This window comes from Erythrolamprus reginae, chromosome 1 (genome assembly GCF_031021105.1).
Source record: "Erythrolamprus reginae isolate rEryReg1 chromosome 1, rEryReg1.hap1, whole genome shotgun sequence".
NCBI lineage: Eukaryota > Metazoa > Chordata > Lepidosauria > Squamata > Dipsadidae > Erythrolamprus > Erythrolamprus reginae.
Window position 1 is genome coordinate 59,742,014 of NC_091950.1, and position 27,227 is coordinate 59,769,240.

The window sequence follows — 27,227 nt, forward strand, 5'->3', positions numbered from 1 at the left end:
GGTAATGTAGGGTAATTTGTAAGTTACTAGCAGGGTAATGACATCAGAAGAAAAGGGAATATGTGGACAAGTGAGGATATATGAGTACTGAGATTAAGGGTTTAATATCCGATAGGAATCATTACCTTAATAGCTCCACTTGTTTTAGATACAAGGGAAATTGGCTTCCGCAAAATCATGCTGCTGATTCTAAAATTACTAACTTGGACAGTCAGCACTTCTCTGGAATCTCATATACTGATTTTTCTCATTGTCTGCTGCTTGACTTTTTTTAATGGAAAAAACATGGACTGAAGCTGGAACTTTCTACATATACTTCTCTATAGAATTACAATGTCTATCCTACCATATCTTATATCTTATATGTATATATCAGCTTATATAATATTATTTATTCTATTTATATACCCTGTTTTTTTCCCATATGTTGAAAGTGTTATACATGCTTCTTGTTCCATAGAATCATATCAGCAAAACAGATAATTTCAGGCCCCAATTTGCTTACAATCTAAATTGTTGATAGCTGAGAAGTAGAGGCAACTTTGTATAGGCATATAGGTATGTACATACTGTATATACATAACAGAATGCTTTTGACTATGTGCTATATTTTCATGAATCGGAGGCATGTGAAAAAATATTTCTCCTTATAGATACCAGTATTACCTACAACTAAAGAAAGACATCTTGGAAGGAAACATACCTTGCACGTTTGAACAAGCAATTCATCTTGCTGGCTTAGCTGTTCAAGGTAATTTCCACACTTGCAATCATGTTTAGCTTATTTAGGAGGAAGGGATTTGTATCATTGCTTGAATGACAGTGCCAGAAAGTCACAAAAGCTGGTTGCATGAGCCTGGGACACTGCAAGTGTCATAAATATGAATCAGTTGACAAGCTTTTGAGTTTTGATCATGTGATCACGGGGATGCCACAACAGTTGTAAGTGTGAAAAACAATCTTAAGTCACTTTTTTTCAGTGCCATTTTAATGTTGAACAGTCACTAAATAAACTGCTCTAAATCGAGGACTACCTGTATATGGTACTAACCTTGAAGACTATCTGGGAACTTCAGATGGTACAGAATGTGTAGGATGCTTAGATTTACTTGACTGAAGCAGCAAAAACTGCTGAGTGAGTAAATAAATAAGATACTGTATATCCCATCTGGTCTGCAAAACTCTTGATGACCACTAGGTATCAGATTATAGAATTCTTTTTGTATGTCTTTGCTGCCATCTAGTGGTTATATCTGCTGTGAGTCAGTGGTCTTTAGTTTGAGAAAAGAATGTTCTCATGTTGCAGAGTGACTTGGCAGTTGGCACCCTACATAATTTTAATAATAGTAGTAGTAGTTGTAGTAGTAGTAGTAGTAGTAGTAGTAATAATAATAATAATAATAATAATAATAATAATAATAATAATAATAATAATAATAATAATAATGTTGCAGGTAGGCCTTGATTATGATCTTTGAAATGTTGGATATATGAAGATTCCTATTAATTAATAATATTTTTGCATGGATGTTATATATTATGGAAAATATTGGCAAAAAAAAAGATGAAGTGTTGACATGGGAATGGGGAGCCACGAATGTCCATTATTGTCACTTTACACGCTCAGAGCAATAATATTGTGCTATATAAAATGTTAATTTTGTCAATTTTGTGATAGAAGAAATGCATCACAATAATTTATGTGACAAACATTCTGCCTTTTGTATTTACCCCAGCTGACTCTCAAATCATAGTGATTCAGTAATAATTACTTAATTGCATGTGTATATCATGAAAGAATTTAGCTGTCTACACTTCTTTTTCTAGATAAGAAAACAAGAAGTTGTAATATAGCCATTTGTATTGTTTATATGACTCTGGGAGTTTGGATAGGAATTTTCTCTACGCATGCAATAATTATTTGTAGCCTGTTGCTCATCTCTGAAATAATGCTTCCTCATTAACATAATTACTTTCCAACAGAATTGCGTGTTAAATTTTATTTCTGCTTGTTTTGTTTTAATTCCTTAGCTGATTTTGGGGATTTTGACCAATATGAATCACAAGAATTTCTACAGAGATTTGCCTTGTTTCCTGTGGTAAGAATGGTCAAGTTTCTCTTGCCTTTCTCTCATGTTTGGTGATATTTAAAAGATAGATTTAAACAAATAAAATCAGTTATACATGCTGTTACAGGTAGTCCTCACCTTACGACCACAATTGAGCCCAACCTTTCTGTTACTAAGCAAGACAGATGTTAAGTGAATTGGGTCTATTTAATGACATTTCTTGCCACATTTGTTAAGCTAATAATGTGATTGTTAAGTGAATCATGACCATTGGGATGCTATCAAGATTGTACGTGTAAAAAACAATCATAAATCACTTTCTTGTAAATCCGTATATTCACTAAACAAACTGTTGAAAGTCTAGGACTAATGTACATCTAGCTTGCAATATATATAAAAAATCTTTCCCCCAAAAAATCTGTGATTTGAGACATTTGAAATGTGAAAGATAAATCAAGCTATAAATATCAGAATTAGGAAAATAAAAAATGGTTAGATTTCTCTGATTTCAAACAATGGATATAAATTTATAATTTTGTGCATAGATTATACAAATCAGATTAAATGTTATTGTTTGTATTTATTTATTTATTCGATTTTTATGCCGCCCTTCTCCTTAGACTCAGGGCGGCTTACATGTTAGCAATAGCACTTTTTAACATAGCCAGCATATTGCCCCCACAATCTGGGTCCTCATTTTACCCACCTGGGAAGGATGGAAGGTTGAGTCAACCCTGAGCCGGTAATGAGATTTGAACCGCTGACCTACAGATCTACAGTCAGCTTCAGTGGCCTGCAGTACAGCACTCTACCTGCTGCGCCACCCTGGCTCTTTTGGTTACCATGAATAGTTTATTTGTTTTCTGTGGATATTTTAACTAAGTTATTTACCATGAATGTTTTAATTATTGATCTTGTATAAGTTGCTATGAGTGTATTGGTTTGATGACATACATGTATAAATAACTGAAAGAGAGAAAGATGGACTAGTAATGTTCATACTTTTAATTAATATCTTACAACAAAAAGAGTTTAGCATGTCAACACTGAATAAGCACATTGCTTTGTTTTTGATTTTTAAGGGCTGGTTGCAAGATGAGAAGATGTTAGAAGAAGCAACTCAGAAAGTAGCATTACTCCACCAAAAATATAGGTATTGGTTCTGAATTTATGATATTACGTCAAGTCTGAAAGATGTCAGATGATTGCGTACTGAATTGTTGCTATAAAACCTGAAGACCTGAAAATACAAATATCATTTTTGCTCCTTGTAATCTTTTGTATTTTGTGTGTTGTTTTATGGTTGGGTTTAAATAAAATACTATTGCGATTTCCTTGTTTGTAGGTTAGTATATTTATCTGAAGCAAATCACTAAACTTATTTAAACAGATTATTGAATCGGCTTAATTTTTTTGAATTTATTTTCTTGAATTTTAAGAATACATTGAACCATAAATAACTTGGTAGTCTGAATTCATAAGATACAGTGAACTATTGTATGGGTACGTGTGTGTTCATGTGTTTGTGTACTCAAATACATCTGAGTCTTTGCTGAGCACATTATTGAAGCATTGTATTTATGTTAGCTTAAAGTGATATATCCTTCCAAAAGGTATTGCTAATACAGACAGAAACTAAGTGTTCCAAGAAACAAGATAGCCAATTAAGGTTTTTTTCTTTCCTTCTTTCAAAGGGGCCTCACACCACCTGATGCAGAGATGTTATACATGCAAGAAGTTGAGAGAATGGAAGGTTATGGTGAAGAGACTTACCCTGCTAAGGTAAAAGTAAAGTTTATTGAAGGCCTGTGCCATCAAAGATGTACCCATGCTGTATGATAATTAAATTCTCTGTTGCATTTTTAATTTTCTTTTTAAAAGTATACTGTCATGTTGTGTTATCAGAAACACTGATAACATTTCTGTTAAACCTTTAGCAGAAATATCCAGATGTCAATCCAGAAATAGGATTGGAATTTCTATTTAAAATGCAAAAATGTACATTGAAAATATTCTGGATTGCACATTAACCAATAAATATAGCAAGCATAGTCTTGTAATACATAAAAACTATATTGTATATCTAAATTAACCTAAAAGGCGGGATTTCAAATATTAACAAAGTGAGTTCAGTACATTGACATCCAACTTAGATTCTGAGCTTCATAATAATTGCTATTTTAAAATATTCATCTTCAGGTATATTTTCTTTTAGAAGGAAACAATTCTAATTTCAATCTGCTTTAGATCTGATTATAGTACAGAAATATTCAAGATTGTCCTATTGATGACAATAGAGAAATGCTATTGTACCTTCTGAATTTCTTAGCGGTCTTTGATATCACTCATCAAACATACATACCTAATACTTCTTCCTCCTATATTCCCCACAATAGCAACCTTGTGAGGTGGCTTAGACTGAGCGAGAGTGATTGGTCCAAAGTCGTCCCTCTGGCTTTCACGCCTAAGGTGGGACTGAAACTCTAGCATGATTCCTTAATTGTTAGACCAAACTTCCATTCTCATACTTCCAGATATGTAGACTCAATTTGAAGTTTCTGAAGCCAACATGGACATCCTTATGAATTTAGGGAGTTTAGGTCTGGAAGTTGCCAAGGTTAGGAAAGATGGATAAACATTAACATTTGATGTCATCAGTATGCAACTAATAGTTAGAAAAAGCTGTGCAGGATCTCCCTGGAAGTAATCATGTACTGTATCAGAGCAAACGGACTGAAGCTAAACTTAGATAATATGTCCTCAAGCTCAGGAATTAAGTAGGTGATTTATTCTGGAATAGGTAGTTTACCCTCAAAGGGTAAACCCTTTACCCTTTGAGGAACAGGTTCATTTCTTGTGGGATGTGACAATTCCAATTGTCACTAGAGGCATCATTGATCTCAGTGATAATGAAAAGATAAGCCTAATTTTTGCTGGTTGCAGGGTACAAGTCTACTGGACTAGGGTAGTCTGATCACAGTCATTTATCCTTTATACTCTAATAACTTCAAATTTAGATTATTGTAATTTCCATTTCTGGGCTATCTTTGAAGGCAATGTGGAAGCTGCAGTTGGCTACAAAACATAGGTTTTGCTAAATGGATTGGTCAACAGGATTGTACAACACTGGTCCTGAAAACATTGCACTCATTGCCAGGAGGTTCCATGGTTGTATTTGAGGTGTTGACATTAGTCTGTAAAATCCAAACAGCCGAGAATCCCAATATTAAAGTAACACTTAGCAATAGCACTTATATAGGTGGTTAAAAGAGTCAGCATATTATCTCCAACAATCCTCATTTTATGACCTCAGAAGGATGAAAAGCTGAGTCAACCTCGAAAATTGAACTGCTGGCAGTCAGCAGAATTAGCCTTCAATTCTGCATCCTAAGCACTGCACTGCCACAGTTTAGGCCATCATTAGCTTATCTTGGGCTATAAAATCATACTACAGAAGATATTCTAGTAGCCCCACAAACTGATTTGGTTTACAATGTGCTGAAGCTCTTCAGTAGTAGTATCTCAATTAAGGAAGTCTCTTCAAAGAAAAATATGGATGGCAACTGTCTTCATTCAGATGACAATTAAAGATACACCCATTCAGTCTGGCAGATAGGAAATAACAGTAATTCTGGGATCTGTATTTTAGATTTCATATTGCAGAGGCATCCCCAGGTACTATATTATTCCAGTACTATGCTTGGGAGAATGGCCAATGTTCAGTATGCAAAAAGGGCAGTTACTATCCAATTGTTTATGGAATGCTTGTGTAACCCTGCAGGGATTGCATATGTTATTTTTTTAAATTACCTTTTAATTAATTTTTCTATTTGTTGTTTGGCAGGGTTATTGGTTAATCAATTATTTAATGTTATGTATGTTGTTCTTTGATAAATTACTGATAAGAATAATATTTTTACAATAATGTCAAAAACATTAATTATTTAAGGAATTTTATGATAAGTCGTGTATAAGGAAACAAAGCTATTTCCTTATTCTAGGAAGCAGTGCCCTCAATAATATCCTCAACTGATCCCTTCTTGATTAGATAATTAGGTTAACATGTTGGCATATCATTTTTGCAATATAATTTAAATTGTTATCTAGTTGTGGCTGAATAGTTGCTGTACTAATATTAACAACTTTTTTTTTTCATTTTCATTATCTAGGATAGCCAAGGAAGTGACATATTTATTGGAGCGTGTCTTGATGGAATTTTTGTCAAGCATAAAAATGGTCGGTCTCCTGTAATATTTAGGTGAGATTTTCCCCCCCCCAAGCAAGATGGGAAGTGTGATAGTTCATAATCATAACAATCTCTAGATATTAAAGCTAAGTAAGAACATACTGTCAGTGCTAAAGTCATACAGGATATAAAACTTTAGTCACACAACTAATGGGATCTGTACTGTGATTAATTGACATGCCATCAAATCACATAAATAGTTTTCCTCCATAATAATATGCGCCTAAGCTGGTATTTCAGGTCTTTCAACAATGCACTCATCACCAGTGTGAATGAGTCTATCAGCCTTTGCTGCTGATCGTCCTCTTCTCTTTCCCTCCAACTTTTCCAGCATCAGAGCCTTTCTCCAGAGAGCTAGTTATTCACATAATGTGTCTGAAATAGGATAACCTGGACCTGGTTATTTGTAGTATCAAGTGAGAACTCTGGGTTGATTTGTTTGTTTCCTTTGCTGTCCATTGTATTCTCAGAAATCTTCTCCAGAATTAAAAGTCTAATCTGTGCAATGAAATTCTTGTTTATCTTTTAGTAATCCCTGTAAGGATTATTTAGTGTGAAATCTCTTAACCTTTCATCAAGGAAAGTGATTGCTCATTTCCCCCTTCTAAGTTAGTAGATAGGGTTCCAAATTCAAGGGGTAAGTTTGATTTTAAATCTGCTGCCTTCAATGAGGAGCTCTTCCTGAAACTGGGGAATCCCTACCTGAGAAAGTCTCAGGAAGGGATAATATTCCAAGTACAGCTGGACAGGAGGATTGAGATCCAAAGTCTTCTAACTCTTGTCTGCTTTTTCCTCCCATATTTCTATTTTGCCCACATCAATATGTAACTTAAAAGGCTCAAAGGAGAGTTTTGAGGACACAGCTATAATAGCATTAAATTTACTAGTAGGAAAGCCTTTAGTAATAAATAAAATCAGCCACTGTAAACTTTAGGATTCAAATGGTATTTGCCGCAGCAGCCTCCAGATTCAAATCGTACTTCAGTTTTCCCACCCTAACTTTGTAATAAATCTGAGGCACTTGTTTCTCAGTAGAAGGTAGTAGTTGGCAGTGGTACATTGCTTCTGGTTTCAGGCCACCAGCTTTGGATTTTGCCAAGCCAGATTTTGCTAACCAGAAGAAATGGAAGGGTAGCAAATGATAATCCTCTTTCCCTGCTTGTAATTATGTATAAAATCTTTGTCCCTGACCACAGGTGGTGTCAGTTCAGCTTTTGCAATCTCTTGTGTGGAGACTGAAGCAAAAGAAAGCAACTGAATGATTATAGCTTTGATTACTTTGAAGTTGAAATATGGAAGGGAACTAACAACTTCTGCAAATGTGTAATAATAGCAAATCAATATATTTTTTTCACAGGGAATTTCAACAATGTGTGAAAGTTATGGGTGCTTAAAGTTTCTGTCATTACTCTTTTCATATGCAGGTGGCATGACATTGCTAATATGACCCACAACAAATCATTTTTTGCATTAGAATTAGCCAGTAAAGAAGAGACAATCCAGTTCCAAACTGTGAGTTTTTATTTTGAAACATTTTAAACAATTGTGATATGAGGAAGAAATCAGATTCTATATAAATGAGAGAATATATATATATACTGTATGTCTGTGTGTATATATATATATAGATACACACACACACATAAACAGTGTTCCCTCGATTTTCACGGGGGATGCATTCTGAGACCGCCCGCAAAAGTTGAATTTCTGCGAAGTAGAGATGCGGAAGTAAATACACTATTTTTGGCTATGAGCAGTGTCACAAGCCTTCCCTTAACACTTTAAACCCCTAAATTACAATTTCCCATTCCCTTAGCAACCATTTAGATTATTACTCACCATGTTTATTTATTAAAGTTTATTAAAAAAATGTTTTTTAAAGGCAGACGAAAGTTTTGCAATGACATATGTCGTCATCGGGCAGGAAAAACCGTGGTATAGGGGAAAAAACCGCGAAGTATTTTTTTATTAATATTTTTGAAAAACCGTGGTATAGACGTTTCATGAAGTTCGAACCCGCGAAAATCGAGGAAACACTGTATGTATGTATGTATGTATGTATGTATGTATAGATAGATAGATAGATAGATAGATAGATAGATAGATAGATAGATATAGATATAGATATAGATATAGATATAGATATAGATATAGATAGATATATATATTTCACATGGTTTTTTTTTTTGCTGAATTTGAAAATTAAGGGAGACTAGGATAGATCTACATATGTCTGAATATGATATGTATGTGGGAGAAAACGTTTGTGTATCTGAAGAGTGACGATCTCTTGATTTTTATATTATCTTGCTACTACAGCAAATATTAGCATCAGTTATATAATTGGCAAAACACGGTTTGCTATTATTTCTCTCTGTGTTTGGCTAATGTTGCATTATTGATAGTGAAATACTGCTGTCTTATATATACTTTAACAATTGTATCAGTTTCATTGTATTTTTAAAAGTGATTTATCATAACCCTACATTTATATGATAAAAAGATACATGCCTATTTTGTAAAGGAAGAAGGGACTGCATCTGATTCCTGTTTTGATAGCCATTATTCCTATCTTTGTGTGAAGTAGCTTTCACAGATATACTGTAATAACTGTTTTGTAATGAGGAAGGTCAATAGAAACTTACATTGCGATGATAGTATTCTACCCGTGGCATATGAATCGAATTTGTTTGAGTTTGTAGCATTTGATCGTTCATATGTGGGGATCACAAAGAAAGCATCTTTAAAGATGGCAAGCATGTGTATTGGATGGAATTTTGCTTCTCTCTGCTGTACGTGGCCATTACTCTGGGCCCACCCAAGAACCTGCTTTGTTTCACATGTATCTTTTTCATTTGACAGGAAGATATGGAAACAGCAAAATATGTATGGAGGATGTGTGTGGCCAGACATAAATTTTACAGATTAAATAAATGTAGCCTGTAAGTACCATATCTTTTAGCTTCTTAGCTGAATTTGATTTTTATAAATAGTTAACTTACTATCTTTTTGAAGGCATATTCCTGAAGCTTAATTTTCTTAGACATTTTTTTTCTTTCAGCATTCATGTATGGTGAAAGAGGTTTTCTTGCTATAGGCTCTGGCTATATGGATTGAACTCTGAGAAAATATTACTAGCACATTCTAGAACTATTGTAGAAGAAATAGTGTAATGAATTTGCAGGGATGTACAGTATATGATTATATATCTTATAGTCATCTCAAAGTTTATAACATCTATAAGCATTGAGATGCATATAGGATTGTCAAATAGTGTTCCTAGAATTTCAAAATCCCAAAATACAATTGAAAGAAATGTCACATGTTGTGACTGCTCCAACAACGGATGTTTTAAAGAAGAGATTGAACAGCCTCCAACATCTCTTGCAACTCTATTATTCTGTCATTAGAAATAAATTCCATCAGCTCAAAAGATACAGTACTTAGATTTCTAAATGTACATTCATTCATTCATTCATTCATTTATTTATTTAGATTTGTATGCTGCCCCTCTCCGAAGACTCTTGGCGGCTAACAACAATAAAAAGACAATGTAACAAATCTAATATTAAAAAAGAATCTAAAAACCCCAATTTAAGAGACCAATCATACAAACAAGCATACCATGTATAAATTCTATAAGCCCAGGGAGAAGGGAAAAAATTTCAGTTCCCCCATGCCTGACGACAGATGTGGGTTTTAAGCAGCTTGTGAAAGGCAAGGAGGGTGGGGGCAACTCTGATATCTGGGGGGAGCTGGTTCCAGAGGGTCGGGGCTGCCACAGAGAAGGCTCTTCTCCTGGGTCCCGCCAAATGACATTGTTTAGTCGACAGGACCCGGAGAAGGCCAACTCTGTGGGACCTAACCGGTCACTGGGATTCGTGCGGCAGAAGGCGGTCCCGGAGATATTCTGGTCCGATGCCATTAAGGGCTTTATAGGTCATAACCAACACTTTGAATTGTGACTGGAAATTGATTGGCAACCAATGCAGACTGCGGAGTGTTGGTGTAACATGGGCATGCCTTGGGAAGCCCATGATTGCTCTCGCAGCTGCATTCTGCACGATCTGAAGTTTCCGAACACTTTTCAAAGGTAGCCCCATGTAGAGAGCGTTACAGTAGTCAAACCTCGAGGTGATGAGGGCATGAGTGACATATGTATTAAATTAATGAAATCAGAAGATAATCATCACAGCAGTATCTGTTTCTCAGTTAGCAGTTTGTGTACCATTTTAACAGCCACATTCTGTATTGTCATATTTCTATCAAGCCCTTAAAGAGAATGGTAGATCATGATGCTGATCCATTCTTCATGTTATGCCTTTTATGAAGAAGGGACAAAGTATAGTGTATTTTACACTATGCTAAAGCTGCTAGAGGTAAAAATCCAGACGTGCAATTTTGAAAAAAAAAGAAGACTACAGTAGACCCCCGCTCGTTGCGAGGGTTCCGTTCCAGGACCCCCCGCAACGAGCGGGTTTTCGCGAAGTAGCGCTGCGGAAGTAAAAACACCGTCTGCGCATGTGCAGATGGCGTTTTTACTCCCACAGCGCTAGCGAGGAGCCGAAGATTGGGGGTGGGGCGGCTGTTTGCCGCCGGCATGGAGGGCTTCCTAGCAGCCCCCCAAACCCGGGTTGGGGGTCCGGGGGGCGCTGGCTCTCGGCGCTTTCGAGCTGAGTCCGGGAGCGAATTCGCTTCCGGACTCAGCTCAAAACCGCCGATAGCAAGCGGCAAGGAACGGCTTGTCTCGGCGCTTTCGAGCTGACCGGACTCAGCTCGAAAGCGCCGAGACAAGCCGTTCCTTGCCGCTTGCTATCGGCGGTTTTGAGCTGAGTCCAGAAGCGAATTCGCTTCCGGACTCAGCTCAAAACCGCCGATAGCAAGCGGCAAGGAACGGCTTGTCTCGGCGCTTTCGAGCTGAGTCCGGTCAGCTCGAAAGCGCCGAGACAAGCCGTTCCTTGCCGCTTGCTATCGGCGGTTTTGAGCTGAGTCCGGGAGCGAATTCGCTCCCGGACTCAGCTCAAAAGCGGCGAGAATGAACGGCGTGGGCGGGCGAAAGGCAGGCGGCAGCGAGGAGTTTGCGTGGGCGGTGGGGAAACTCCTCGCTGACGCCAGCAAGAGGGGGAAGACCCAGGGAAGCCGCTGCCATCTACGCATGCGTGCCCGGCACGCATGCGTAGATGGTATTTTTGACTTCCGGGTTGAAAAATAGCGAAGTACCCTGTTCGCAATGGTTGGGGACGCAATAAACGGGGGATCACTGTATTTACAATTGTGTTTCTTAATGAATGTACCAGAGATAAAATTATTCAGGAAGTCCACCAGTGTAAGCAAATAAACTGTGGAAGATTGTATTAGGACTTAAGAATATATATTTCAGATATAATTGTGTTCTCTTGATAATTCTGTTTATTCATTCTTGATCTAAGACTGAACATGGAATGGGGATTGGTTAAGAAGGAAAAATTAGTTATTAAAAATCTAGGGATCAATCTAGAGGGAAGATGTTTTGGATATGACTAGGTCTAGAAATTAAGGGGGGGTAGAAATAAGATTGCCTCTCTTTTTGTTCTAAAGAGTTAAGTGAATTAGGAAAGCTTCTGCCTAAGTCACATCTGAATGTTATCTTCTACTTCTAGCTTTAAAAAAATGCTTCAGCTGCTTTTGCTCAGATATGATTCCTGCATTTCTCCATCTGGTTAATCTTTTTTTACTTTTGGGGGGGAAGAATGTGTTTTTGAAAACATATCTTCTTATTGGAAGAATGTGTTTAAAGAAACATCTTATAAAAGAGAAAAAAATATTCAATTCATTCCCAAACGTAAGTTTGCCATACATATTTGAGGGCCAGAATAAGAACATTGCAAAGTAAAACAAAACAAAACACCCTATTTTTTTATTTATGCCAGTCAAATTTGTTGTTTTTTAAACAATGAAAATATCAGAGTAACACTTTAATGGATGTATGCATAATAGCACCTGGTCTATAGTGTTATTGATAAAGTTTCTGGTAAAATCAATTGTATGACAGGCCAAAGTAGTGAAGAATTGTTTTACAAAGAATGGTGGAATGCCATTGTTCATATAAGTGATAGATATCCTGGAAACAGTTTGTAATAAACATTATGGGCATGTTAAAATGTACCAGCACTAAGTACATTTTTGAAATTCATTTTTAAAAAATGTAAACAAAACAGAAGTTTGTTTCAAAGAATAGCCAAGAAATGGAAATGGAGCTATGGAGAGTGTCATGTTAATAGATGTGATGCCTATTGTAGTACCTTCCATTTTCTTTCTATGACCAAAAACCAGAAGTGGGTTCCTACTGGTTCTAACTACTTGTTTAGAACTTTTAGTAACTTGGTGATGATGTCACGGAGTCAGTTCTATCAGTGTCTCTGTGGGCGCCACCAGCTTGGATATTTGATTGCCGTGTGCATAGCGTGCGCGCGCGCGCACACACACATGAGCAAACCGGCAGTAAGAGGATCCAGAACCCACCCCTGCCTAAAATCCTCCATATTGTAAATAATATAATCAAGCACTTGTGCAAAACTTCTTCGTTCCAGAAAACCATAACTTTATAGTCTTATCTTTAGCTATCCTTTCCCATTTTTGCACTTTCATTTTAGAAACATTTTAAAGCTTTTTTCAGAGAAAGGAAATGCATCTATTTTAAGCCATAAAGTGCAAAAGAAAGAGAAGGAGGATTAATTGTACTAGCCAAAATTGCCAGAATTTCAGTGTTGATCTTTTACAGTCTGAAGGTTACAAAATGGGACTGTGGGATTGTTTTATACTCTAGTATACAGAACCGCCTCCTCCCTCATACCTCATTGTGGCCAGTAAAGGCCTACAGAGTCGGCCTTCTCCAGGTCCCATCCTCCAAACAATGTTGGTGGGCGGGACCTCAGGGAAGAGTCTTCTTTGTGGCTGCTCTGACCCTATGGATTCGCATTATCTCTTCCCTACCGGTTTTCCAGAAAGCTGTTAAAACCTGGCTTTTCCGGAAGGCCTGGAAGTAAGACTGATTGTTGCAAGTATGGTTTTATAATGCATGTGATTTTAGTGATGATTTATATTGGGTTTTTTACTTATATTGTATTTATACTTGTTATTAGCTGCTCAGAGTCCGTTTGGTGTGAGTGGCATATAAATGCAATGAATAAACAAACAAACAAACAAACAAACGAATGAATAAATAAATAGTTGTATGTAGTCACTCTATTTTGTATGTAATCAATGTTCAATGCTAATTATGAAAAAAAAATGTTAATGAAAGATGATGCTGATCTTCAGATTATGAACAGGATTCATAAAATCTTAATATATTAGACGTACTCGGGTTTGCTTCTCAGAATAAATGTGTAGGCAAATAAAGCTCTTTTCAGCCTAATGCTGGAATTGGGATTTAAGCATGTATAGTACTTGAATGATTTTATAGATATTTTTGTTTGCTTAACCTACACAGCTGACTCCCCCCCCCCCAGATATGAGGATGCAAAATAGTTGTATATTGTTATCAGGAAATCTATATAAACATGTCCATTAAGTCACCAGGAATTGTTCAACTCAAGGGAGGTTTTTTAATACGTTTTATGGAAATTAGGAATTCACATTTTAAAATAAATAATCATTCTTTTCCTTTTAACTAATGCCTAGTGGTTAAAATCAAAGAACATGGGTTGCCATAGCTATCTAACAGAACACTTCTGTAAAAACAAGCTTATGTTTTCTGCCTAGGAAGAATTGGATCTTAACCAAGGAGAGATGTTACCCTTAAGAAACCAACTTAAAATCCTTTTATGATGTCACATTTGTTTATAGCCAACATCCATTTTCTTAATGAGCTATTTCATTGCCTCTGTTTTGTCTGCATGTACCTTGTCTTTAGAGACTCCCCAGATTCTTCGCCCGAGGAAGGCTCTCAGAAATCTTTCCTCATTCTTGCCTTTCCACGCTTTTCCATTCTTTCTCGTCCTTCTCTGCTCAAAGGGTGAGCCAAAACACAAGATCTTTCTTTCTTCTTGCTTCCTGCACACTTTGCATGCCTAGTATTTATAGTGCGCCCGAATTTACTTGTGTACCCACAGTGATGTGGTTTAAAGAAGCAATTCCTCTGGACCTTGATTTCCAATAAATATACCATCTCCCTATCTGTCTGTGCCCTACCCATATGAAGAATGTGAGTATGGGTATGTAAGATCTGTCATTTTGTTTCAGAATAAATACGTTAGGTTGGTGTTTAGAAGAGTAGGTAAACATTAGGACACTGTTGATAAGTCAATACTTTCTGTCACAAGATATGCAAGAAGAAATTATTTGGAGGAGCCCTTAACAACACATTGCTCCTTTTGTATGTAGGAACAGAGCCAAGTCAGAAAAAGTTCCAAGGCTGTAATTTCAGATAGAATGCATCCGTCTCCATACCTTGAGCTATAATCAATTTTAGCCATGGTATGAATGATCTATAAACAAAACCAGTAGGTTTTACAACCATAGCTCCTATTTTCAATTCCTGGCATGTTCTTTTCTTTTTAATGGCACTTGGCATGCCTCTCTTTGGACTGGTTAGATGTTTGGGAATGGCACAAAAAGAAGCCACAAAATGAGTCTTGTTAAAGTATATTGTTACATAAGTTAGACAACAAATAAACTACATCTTAACCATGACTTATTGCCTTAAAAAATCTATATAACTTTCACAGACACCCCTCCACCCCATGGTGGGTTACTACCACTACACCCTGGTGCTTTGTTCTGGTAGGAGCTTGCCGATTGTGTAATTGCATGCGCAACAGCTTTGCTGGGCTGTAGGCACCGCCATCTTAAAAAAAATTTTTTTTGCAGTTTTTGGCTCTCTGTGCATGCACAGAAGTAAAATTGTCCCTCTGTGCATGCGCAGAGAGCCAAAATTGTGTGAAGGATGCAAGAGGATGTGCGCATAGCGAGTGCACACATGCACGGTCGCAATGCACACCGGTTGCGAAAAGTAAGTGGAACCCTCCCCTGCAGACCCTGCACATATTGTACACAGTGTTAGCAACTTGCATATCTCTGGAAGAAGGGAGAGAAACCAACTAATAGTCAATCAATGTGTGAAGCTGCCATGCCTAAAGATTTGGAGGCATGTCAGCAGAGTGCACAAAAGCCAGGAATCGTCGTCTAAAAGATTCCTTAAAGGAGGTAGGTAAGAAGGAATTAAGCTGTTAAGGAAACAAAGTAGTACTGGGTTCTAAAACCCTTTACTACCAGTTTGCGTGTTCACTTGCATGACTTCCCTCCGCCACTGCTACCGGTTCTAAGAACTAGTCCAACCCATGAGGAATCCACTGTTGAAACAAAGGAAAAATGTCACCTGAACCAGACAAAAGAAGCTGGGCCTGAATACATTGAAAACCCTTCCCCAAATCCCATCAACACATACCAGACTTATAAATTAACAAGGCAAAAGTAGCTTCCAATCTTATCAACTCAAAGGGGGATAAAAGGGATCCTGAATCCCTCCCGTTCTTTCAGTTGTCTGAATCCAGACTTGGTGGCTTCTGACTCTCTGGCTAGAGAAGGACATGGGTAAATGTAGATGGATGTAAGTGTGGATGAATGTGTGTCTGTAGAGAAAATATGAGGGTGGCGATTTTCCAGGGCTCTGAGTGACTGTAAGTTGAACTTGGGAATACATGTAACAATTGTCTCATCTGCCTTAATAAGAAAAACTATGTTTCACATTTGAACATGGATCTAGTTTCCTTCTAGGTGATGAGTTTGAGCACTGCTAATCAAAAAGCATGTATCTCCTCCTTGGTTTTTAAAACACATTTAAATTAATGGCATAAAAATCTTAAAAGATGATACCTGCTATTTTTGTTTGCTTAAATCACAGGTTTTAGAGTAACATTGTTTTATTTTTCAAATGCTATAACAGGCTACAGGGGGCATTATATGAAATTCATACCAGTATATATCTTATTGTAAATTAGCAATAGACTGGTCCATGTGTAGTCTATTTTGATTCAATTTCTCTGGGCTATGGCGTGTCAGTCAATGCAGGCATGGCTTTCTTGAAAAGTGGGTATCATATTTAGCCATGCATGCTGCTCTGTCCATGTTTGCCAGTATATCCTATTTGCTGTTTGATAAAACTACATATATACCATTGTGAATTTGAGGGTGGGGGGAACTCTCCCTTCCCATCATTTAGTCTATCAAAGAACAAGGGGGAAAAAGGTTATTTTGAAGTCTGCTTTGTAATTCACTGGTTTTATTTGTATATTTGTCTGTCTGTCTGTCTGTCTGTCTGTCTGTCTGTCTGTCTGTCTGTCTGTCTGTCTGTCTGTCTGTCTGTCTGTCTAGACTTATAGGCTACCCTTCTCCAATAGGACTCAGGGCAGCATACAACAATAAAAATAAAGTACAATAAAACATGGTAACAAAATGCAATTAAAACGCCTATATAAACCCCCACATAATTAATCACATAACTTATAGTTAGATTGTAACTACAGGTAGGTGAACTCTACTGATGGCTAAGCAATAGTTATTATTTATTTCTTTGTTTTTTATACCACCCATCTATCCAATAAGGTGCCAATATTGTTTTATATATCATTTTTTTCATAGCGTGCTGCATTTCTGAAAATTTAAATGGTCTTCCCCCTAACATGAACGAATGAAATATTGCTATATTATCTGATGAGTATTCATAGTCTTTTTGACTGCCACTGGAGGAGATGCTTATACTAACGTACATTATTTGATCTGATGCAAAATGCTTCCAGCTGTGGATGATTAAATCTACATAGAGTATGTAATGTGATGGCAAGTGACTCTTTGGGAGAAGAATCATTTTATTAATTTGAATTGTTGCAAACTACCGTCCTAAAGATGCCTATTCCCACTAAGCATACTGAAATCTATGAAAATGTGTGAATAGGACTCCACTGTGATTGATGTCACATATGTTATGTCATTCTGCTTTGTAGACAAGCTCAGACAGTGACAGTGAATCCAGTTAGAAGGCGATCATCCTCTAGGTTGTCTCTGGTAAGCACACCATACCTGAACTTTTCTTTATTCCTTGAATTTAACCTGTTAGTAACCATAGTTGGTCAGTTACTCTAATGAAGTACATTGAGAGATTATAATAAAATCTGGCAATAAATTAGACGAATGCTAAATGTTGTAACAGTATTCTTTGCTATAAATGCTAAGCATATCACACAATATTTTAGTATTACACACTTTAGCTTAAGTATATGCATATTCCTCTGCTTGTCTACTGAAATGGTAATATACCCAAACACTTTTCAATTATTTTCTCACTGCTTAAAAATATTTTGTTCAAAACTACATATAGTACTAAGTTAAAGGAGAAGCAGCAAACTGAATGCTAGGTTCATTCAAGATTTCATATTCGCTTGGATAATTCAGATTTAACTACAATGTCAAGGCTCCGACTAACGAACATGCAGCACTAAACATTTTGAGAGACTTAAGTAGGCAATCCATTCTGCTGGCAATATAATATTGCTTAGTAGGATAGAAAATATATATATAAAATTTGCCATAATTCACAATCTTTTAAATATATTTTCATCACTTATATCAGTGAAGCTAAGAATTTAGCAAGTATCTAACTTATAAATTAATAAATTTCCATTGTAAATCTGTAAATGCTGAAGAAAATCTAAAGAATAAAATGATATTATTTTCTTCTTTTTGAAAAACTCCTTTTCAACATAACTTAATATTTTTTACAACAATGCATGGGTTCCTAGAAGCTGCTCTTTCGTGTCCACTTCCTGAAATCACACTTAACTGTGAGTCATTATCCAGCCAATCTTGAATTAGGCTTTCTTGGCAATGCAAGTTTAAGGACATGGATAATACAGTATACTTATTTTGTTGATTGATCCAGTTTTTTCACAGCAGAGCAAATCCACAATGATAATATGAATTAGTTAATGTATATTTATTATATACATTATTATATTTATTATTTATTTATAAAAAATATTGGCTGCCCATCTTGTATCCAATGGCTCTGGGTGCAATTAACTGGAGTGAAAGGTGCTGCCTTTATATTTTATATAAAATTCACATTTCTATATTTGGTTGTACAGATATCCTTATTCAGTTTTCTTTTACAAACTAGGAGCTCTCATATTTTATTTTTATTTTTGTTTTGTTTTGTCAAGTACATATTGGGAGTATGTAAAGATGTAATAATATTCATATACATGATACTAGTAAAAAAAATTAAAAAGAAACTTTAGGACAGGGGACAGAAGGCACACTGGTGCACTTATGGACTAGCTTATTCATCTCTGTAAAACGTCCTTGTACTTTTTAATTATAATTATCAGAATTGACATTCTTGTTCATGAGGATGTTAGAACTGGATTAAAGTTTCTTTCTAATGTTTCTTTCTATGTTTGCTTACTTCAAGCAGCCCAAACCACAGCCTTATATGATGCCTCCACCACCTCAGTTACACTATAATGGACACTACCCAGAACCATATGCATCCTCGCAAGGTAAAATTTGAGCATTTGTAGGAAACTGGAATACTTCACAAAAGAACAATCAGAAAGTATAAAAAACAGTTGGGAGACGTTTTTGAGGAACCTTAATAGTTAATGGCAAGCAGTTCTTAGTATATAGATAGTCCTCGACTTATGACTTCAATTGAGCCCAAAATTTATTGTTGCTAAGTGAAAAAAACTGCATAAAGCAGTATGTAAATTCAACAACTATGGCTTATTCAGTAAAATGTGGTTTAAAAAAATATGGCTTAGAAAAGGAGTATCAAACTCACATTGTCATTGCAGCATCACGTGGCCTGTTGGAACTTCCCCTCCTTTGTTAATCAGGGGGGGGGGCAGCATGTGACCCATCCAGCCGCGGGCCGTGAATTTTATACCTCTGGCTTCGAATATGCAAACTGCTTAGTACCTGAATAAGGAACTGATTGTATGGCTCTAATGTAAGAAGAGAAGATGTTGCTTTGTCCCAGTTCAGATAGTTTGTTTCATTAGATTGGTTGTTGACACTGACAGCATCTTTCAAGTTCTACAATTAAAAAAAACCCATTATGTGCTAGTTTGTTGTAGATATTTTAGGAAGAGAGCCATGTTTTCTATTGTGGCAAAGAAATCTGGAGGAGTCTGCCTTTTGTGACTGCAGCCCATCAAAGCCTATGTCTTTTAATAAAATGTGTTAGTTAGAAATGTTACTATCAGACTCCTCCTGATCATGTGCTATCTGCATCCATAAAATGAAGGCTCAGGAGTTTGAACCTGGGTCTTCTTTTACAAAATATATATTCTACCAACGAGTGTTTCTTTTTACTGCAAATTACCTTAAGTTTCCAGCTGGAAAATAAACCATCATTTTTATAAGGACAAAATAGAATCAATGAACTTTATAACTGATAGCCATATTATTCATATTTTAGAAGGACAGCAGGAACTAATTACTAAAAACTTGTTCAACTGGCATGCAGGGAGGATAATTTTTCATTAGAACAACAGCATTCACTCTGGAAGCTTTGTGCAGGGTTAAGAGCTAAAGTTGTATGCCATTAGGAGTGCTATATTTGCAACAATTAGGTTTTTAAAAAGTCTAATATTGCCAATAAAAAGTCTTTAAGCAATTTTACTGTGTTCTTCTGTTGAAAAAGGCACTAATTACAATATAAGGAGACTGTTGGAAAGAAAATATCAACTGGAGACAGCAGTTCTGAGGGAGTGGGGGGGAGAGAGAGAGACAGACATGGACACACACACAGAGAGAGAGAGAGAGAGAGAGAGAGAGAGAGAGAGAGAGAGAGAGAGAGAAGTTCAAGTTTTCTTTCTCAGGAGGGAAAGATTAGTTGGGAAGTGAGCAGATAGAATATTGTAGGCGAATTTGCAATATTGATTTTGTTTCAATATCTCTATATTTCATAAAGCTGCTTTTGCCAGTGGGCTGGAATTAGAGGTCTTGCAGTTTAGGTATTTTTAATACTGACAAGGAAGTTGCCATTCATTTACCCATGAAGTCATGGCTTTGTTTTTAATTTTAAAAATACATTGGTGAAGTGAAGAAATGATATTATGGGAGCAGCTGGGGAAATTTTTTTTGTCTCTTTCTACCATGGTTTGGGTATAAATCAATGCCAACATTTATATTCCAGATAATCTCTATGGGACGAACCAGAATGGCTATTACTGTCATTCTCAGACTAGCTTGGACAGAGCGCCGCACGACTACAATGGCAGAATCCGCAATGGCAGTGTCTACAGTGCGCACAGCACAAATTCCTTGAATAACTTGCAGCACTACGTGCAGCCATCACCCATGTCCTCCAACCCGAGCATAACTGGCAGTGATGTCCTCCATTCAGATTATGTCCCATCGCATCGACATAGTGCCCTAATACCACCTTCTTATCGGCCCACCCCAGATTATGAAACTGTGATGAAGCAACTAAACCGAGGAATGATGAATTCAGACAAACAGAGTCATTCCATGAGAAACCTTAACATTGGCAATTCATACGCTTACAGTAGGCCTGATGCCCTGGTATATAGTCAGCCTGAAATCCGAGAACATGCTAATTTTGCTTCTCCCCATTCTGGTCATTACCCATTTAATCTGAATTATAGCTTCCACAGCCAGTCCGCATATCCATATCCCCCTGAAAGGCGCTTGGTGGTTGGAGCCGTGAGCGTTCCTGAGCTAACAAATGTACAGTTGCAAGCCCAAGAATATCCAGCGCCCAACATCATGAAGACTCAAGTATACCGCCCTCCTCCTCCTTATCCTTATCCACGACCTGCTAACAGCACACCAGATCTATCCAGACACTTCTACAGCAGCAATAGCAACCCTGATCTCATTACCCGACGGGTCCATCATTCTGTCCAGACGTTCCAGGAGGACAGCCTACCAGTTGCCCATTCCCTTCAGGAAGTGAGTGAGCCTTTGACATCAGCCCGGCATGCTCAGTTGCAGAAGAGAAACAGCATTGAAATTGCTGGCTTGGCACACAGTTTTGAGGCCATGAGGATTAAAGAGAGAACCAAGTCAGCCTCAACTGCAGATGTGCCCCAGCCAAAGGTGATCCCTTCTGGGTCACAGACTTCGGTATTCCTAGAAAGGGCAAAGCAAGAAGAAATTGAGGAGCAAGAAGACCATGTGAATTATGGGCATAAGAAATCTCTTTCAGATGCAACTATGCTCATTCATAGCAGCGAGGAAGAGGAAGAATGTGAAGACGAAAGCAAGACTAACCCAGCCCTGCCATTCATCAATGGAAAACCACAGCTTCCTTCCCTAACGGCTTGTTATCCAACTGAATCTTTATTGAACTACCCTTATAGTTCCGTTGCTTCATCTCCTGGTCCTTTACATATACATGAGCCAAAATTGCACATTACTGAGACTGACAAGAGGGTAAAAGATGTGAGTTCCTCACACATCATGGCTGACTCTCAGGTGCTAAGGAGGGGAGATGGACTGTTAACTCCATCTGTGTCAGAGTCTGACTTAACCATTTCTGCTCGGTATAGAGTGCGGAAGGATTCCATAAAGAAGAGACCAGTGTCTGAATTACTGTCAGGGAAGAAGAATATTGTAGAAGGGCTGCCTCCTTTAGGGGTGAGTTTTCTTCTTTTCCTCTTTTTCTATCATATTTGAAAAGCTTCTCATGTGAATCAAACAGGAAACCAATGGCATCATTGGTTATATATTTCTATTGGGTTTGTCTTTTGATAGCACAGCAATGAACATGGGACTAAAAGTATGAAAAGAATATGTTTTATTTTCAAGCTATGGTCCCTTTCATGGCCAGGAGAAAACTAGTATACCCATATTAACTCTATGGAGATTTTGTGTTAACACTCAAATAGAAATAGATCCACCTGAATTTTTTAATTGTCTTCCATCTCAGATACAGCTTTTATGATTCCCTCAATACTTCATGAAATGCTTGTTGTGTAAGTTTATGGCAGGTCACGCTATGGCATGTCATGTCATAACATATCCTACTGAAACATCCCATAGACAGACAGACAGACAGACAGATATATACAAGACATAGTGGCTCAACAGTAAAAATGCTGTTAGCTTGTTACCTGGAAAGCTGACAATCTGGGTTTGAGACCCAAGTGTCCCACAATGGGTGAATTCCCATTCCTGCTCCAGCTCCTGTCTACCTACCGATTCAAAAACATACAAATGTGAGTAGATAAATAGCTACCACTTTGGTTGGAAGGTATAGCAATGTTCCATGTGGCCACATGACCACAGATAATGTCTTCAGGCAACACTGGGTCCCTCAGCCAAGAAATGGAGATGACTGGAAAGAGGAAACCTTTATCTTTATGTAGTGTGTATATATATATATATATATGTAGATTGTTCTGAGTTCGGGTTTTGCCCTGTGTAATGTTTTGCATGTCTATGCGACGTTTCGGCGAAATCACATTCACCATCATCAGGCTGAAGTTCCAATCTTTGTGTTGTTGTAAATGGAATGTTAGCAACTGTCATTTCTTCCTAGTATATAGTGTGGGGGTGGAGATTTGTTTTGAATGTACTACATTCAAAACAAATCTCCACCCCCACACTATATACTAGGAAGAAATGACAGTTGCTAACATTCCATTTACAACAACACAAAGATTGGAACTTCAGCCTGATGATGGTGAATGTGATTTCGCCGAAACGTCGCATAGACATGCAAAACATTACACAGGGCAAAACCCGAACTCAGAACAATCTACATACATATACCCGTGAAAATTTACGAAAACAAATATATATATATGTATATATCAAATGTTTTTAGCTGAAATTTTAAAATTAAGGGAGACTAGGATGGTACCATTTCGGCCTTGTTCTGTCCTCATCAGCTAGCCACACCCTTCCTTACTGGGATTCGATCTGGCAGCTTCTGCCTTGTAAGGCAGAGAATTAACAGTTGAGCCACCAGACCTTGATCCCTTCAGCTCTGTACCAGAGAGGGGCTATATGTTTTTTTTAATGTCGGATCACCCTGGTATATTGAAGGAACGTCACAGCTCCTTTTTGCCTCTAGGCCCAACCCAGGACCATTTCAAGGCAGTTAATTTATTCATAGCCGACAACTATATTCTGTATGTATCAAATGTTTTTAGCTGAAATTTTAAAATTAAGGGAGACTAGGATGGTACCATTTCGGCCTTGTTCTGGCCTCGTCAGCTAGCCACACCCTTCCTTACTGGGATTCGATCATTTTATATGTATATATAATGTATAGCTGTGTTATGATTCATTAATTTATGAAGAGAAAGTATATGTCTACATGCCCTCAGAGTCCTAGAGTCCTACGCTTAAATGGGAAAATGTTCGTATTCTTGTTTAATTCCAAAGTTTGGACCACTGCACTTTAAGCCTCATCTAGCATACAGAGTTATTTCCTTATGTATATAGGAAATGGTTTATATCTGCTTCTTGATAAGTTCCATGGGGGGGGGGGAGAGCAAGATTTTAACCATTCTTATCGAATAAATTGTTCTCCCTGAAGTTATAGCTACTTCTCCCTAATTCTCAATTGTTGCTGTCACTCTTCATGAAAACCTACTTTCTTGGGCAAGTCTGTTTCTTAACTCTGTGAAATTTTAAAAACGTAAGGATGAAATAAAGACAGGCAACATGGAAAGAATGTTCCTGGCTATCATTATCTGTAGAATTGCATTGGCCGAAGTGGCGGGGGAAAAAGATGAAGTATTTCTTTAGTTCTCTAGTTGTTTACCAATTTTGTTGCTCCTCCAGCAATCCAGTTTGTCTCTGGTTTCTATCGCAATATATTTTGAAAGATTGTCTTCTTCCAACAGGTCATGAAAAAGAACAGAGCTGAAGCTAAGAAAATAGGACCTTTGAAGTTAGCGGCACTGAATGGACTAACATTATCTCGTCTTCCTCTGCCAAGTGAGGGGAAGGAAGAATCTCCCAGAGCGACAAATGATGAACGGGTTGGTCTGATGTTTGCTTAGGATTGTGGCTGTGTATTGAAAATTCATCTCCAGTGTTTTGTTATTCAAACTTGGCCATCCAAATTCATTTTGTATACAAGAACAGTATTAGTATTAGCCATCAGCTTGTCAATCATCAATTTGTTTTAACTGCTTAGGATACATATATATATATATTGAAGCTCGCGGCCGCGAGAGCCATCGTGGGGCTTCCCAGATTCGCCCACGTATCTACAACACACCATGGCCTGCATTGGCTGCTGATCAGTTTCCGGTCACAATTCAAAGTGTTGGTCATGACCTTTAAAGCCCTACATGGCATTGGACCAGAGTACCTCCGGAACCGCCTGCTACAGCACGAATCCCAGCGGCCGATAAGGTCCCACAGAGTTGGCCTTCTCCGGTTCCCGTTGACTAAACAATGTCGTCTGGCGGGCCCCAGGGGAAGAGCCTTCTCTGTGGCGGCCCCGGCCCTCTGGAATCAACTCCCCCCGGGGATTAGAACTGCTCCCACCCTCCTTGTCTTCCGTAAACTACTTAAGACCCACCTATACTGCCAGGCATGGGGGATTTGAGACACCTTTCCCCCAGGCTTATTATAATTTATGTTTGGTATGTATGTGCTGTTTGGTTTTTAATTATGATAGGTTTTTTAGGGTTTTTTTAATATTAGATTTGTGCCAGTATAATATTGTTTTTATCATTGTTGTGAGCCGCCCCGAGTCTTCGGAGAGGGGCGGCATACAAATCTAATAAATTATTATTATTATTATTATTATTATTATTATTATTATTAATTTATTTATTTAAGTTTACCTACAACTCTCTTGCAAAATAGTATGCCATAGTTGCAGCAATTTTTAACTAACGTTCCTCAAATATGCTAATGTATAAAATGTGTCCAAAATACAGAACCCATGACTCTGAAAAGAATACAATTTAGGAAAGTTGTGGCAGATTTACTGTTGCTGTGGCTATACTGCCATTGCGGTCACGTGAACTTTTATTTTTAATGTTCTGTGAATTTCCGCCAGTTTCACTCCCCCCTCCATCCAGCAGCAACCACTTATCTGTTGGCAGGGCAAGGCAGGGGAAATTTGTGATAGTCTCTGCCAGATTTCCACAGGAAATATCAGTGAGGAAGCTGCCAGGAAATTGGACATTTCTCCTACTCCCGCTGCTGTTTTGCCTGCCCTCTCTCTTTCCATTCTATTTCTCTGTTTAAAGAAATATCTCTGAAAAGATGACCGAGGCACTGTTTGTATAGTTGCTTCATTGTGGTTTTAAAATATTTACTTACCGTGATATTTGTTTCTTAGAACAGGGGTCTTCAACCCTGGGGCTGCAGCTCACTACTTATTATTTATTAGATTTGTATGCTGCCCCTCTCTGTAGACTCGGGGCGGCATTACTGAGCCTTGAGCAGTAATGGGCAGCCAAAATTTTTACTGCCACACTGTGGTTGTGGCTTATTTTGTGGGTGTGGATTGATGGTCATGTGACTGGGTAAGTGTGGCTTGAACGATCATCATTGTTCAAGTGAACTGTTAAGTCCTTGACTTACAACCTCACCAGTGTCGCTCTCTGGTGGGGGGGACAATTTGCTTTGCGTTTCCTGCACTCTCCTTCCTGGGTCACTCCCTACTTCAGGCTGGGTAGCTGGGTGAACGGGTGCCAATCAGCTGTTGAGAAAAGAGGGGGGAGTAAATGGGCCCCCTGCAACTCCTGCCGGTGCTGGTCTCCCTGCTACTTTCCAAGGAGGAGGATGGGAGGGTGGGATGGTCAGCTGGAGCTGGGCACACAGCTTCATTTTTGTTGTGAGCCACCCCGAGTCCTTGGAGAGTGGCAGCATACAAATCAAATAAATAAATAAATAAATTTCCACTGGTGAAACTGTGTTCCACCCCGTCCTGCCTGCTGCCCACCCCTGGCCTTGAGACGTTCAGAACTGGCCAATGGAAGTGGTGGGAAACAGGGTGTGTGCGCACTCCCATGCAACTATTTTAAATATGTTACAAACCATTGATAAATTTGGCAGAAGGGAAAAGGCAAGAATGTTTTAGACAAACTCAGATAATGTAAAATGGGAAGTTTATTTATTTATTTATTTTATTAATTGGATTGTATGCCACCTCTCTCCGAGGACTCGGGGTGGCTCACAACACATCAAAAGCAATATATCATATACATATCTAAAAAAATCAATTAATATAACTAAAAAAACTTTAAAAAACACTAATAAGATTCATACCATTCACACAACAAAACATACCACACTCGTCGGCCAGGGGGCTAAGGTCTAATGGCCCCAAGTCTGGTGGCATAAATGGGTCTGTAAGCTTTTATGGAAGACGAGGATGGTGGGGGCAGTGTGAAACTCTGGGGGGAGCTGATTCCAAAGGGCGCCCCCCCCCCCCCCCCCCACAGAGAAGGCTCTTTCCCTAGATCCCACCAAACAACATTGTCTAGTTGACTGGACCTGGAAAAGGCCAATTCTTTGGGAGCCAACTGGTCCAACAAAGTTATATATTATATATTAATTGGTTTTTTAAAATAACCCATATTTTTACACTACCATATGTTTATGGAGGGAAAAATCTCTGATATAATTCCATCTATTTTTCTGTATTTTTAGTTTAAAGGTTTGGAACAAAGGTTAGACCAAGGGATGGTGTTTACGGAATATGAACGGATTCAGAAGAAAAGGCTTGTAGAAGGTGACTGTTCAATAGCCTGTCTCCCGGAAAATGCAGAAAGGAACCGATTCCAGGATGTGCTTCCTTATGATGACACCAGAGTTGAGCTAGTCCCTACTAAGGAAAATAATACGGGCTATATCAATGCATCACACATTAAGGTAGGTTTAGAAATAAGATGTGTATTCATAAACAGTTCTTCCACATAAATTTCAAA

At 37.9% G+C, this 27,227-nt stretch overlaps 1 protein-coding gene across 2 annotated transcripts in view; it reads left to right on the forward strand.

Moving 5' to 3' along the window:
* Positions 1-27,227, forward strand: part of PTPN21 (protein tyrosine phosphatase non-receptor type 21) — a 64,738-nt gene that overhangs the window by 28,837 nt on the left and 8,674 nt on the right. Inside the window, exons 4-15 of one of the 2 annotated variants that reach the window (XM_070753815.1) lie at positions 654-751; positions 2,032-2,099; positions 3,152-3,222; positions 3,764-3,851; positions 6,239-6,327; positions 7,740-7,827; positions 9,178-9,257; positions 17,298-17,358; positions 18,764-18,851; positions 20,492-21,957; positions 24,177-24,314; positions 26,950-27,171. In XM_070753815.1, coding sequence (XP_070609916.1) covers positions 654-751; positions 2,032-2,099; positions 3,152-3,222; positions 3,764-3,851; positions 6,239-6,327; positions 7,740-7,827; positions 9,178-9,257; positions 17,298-17,358; positions 18,764-18,851; positions 20,492-21,957; positions 24,177-24,314; positions 26,950-27,171 — 2,557 coding nt within the window. The remainder of the gene's footprint in view (positions 1-653; positions 752-2,031; positions 2,100-3,151; positions 3,223-3,763; positions 3,852-6,238; positions 6,328-7,739; positions 7,828-9,177; positions 9,258-17,297; positions 17,359-18,763; positions 18,852-20,491; positions 21,958-24,176; positions 24,315-26,949; positions 27,172-27,227) is intronic. The other variant, XM_070753824.1, reaches the window with a different exon arrangement.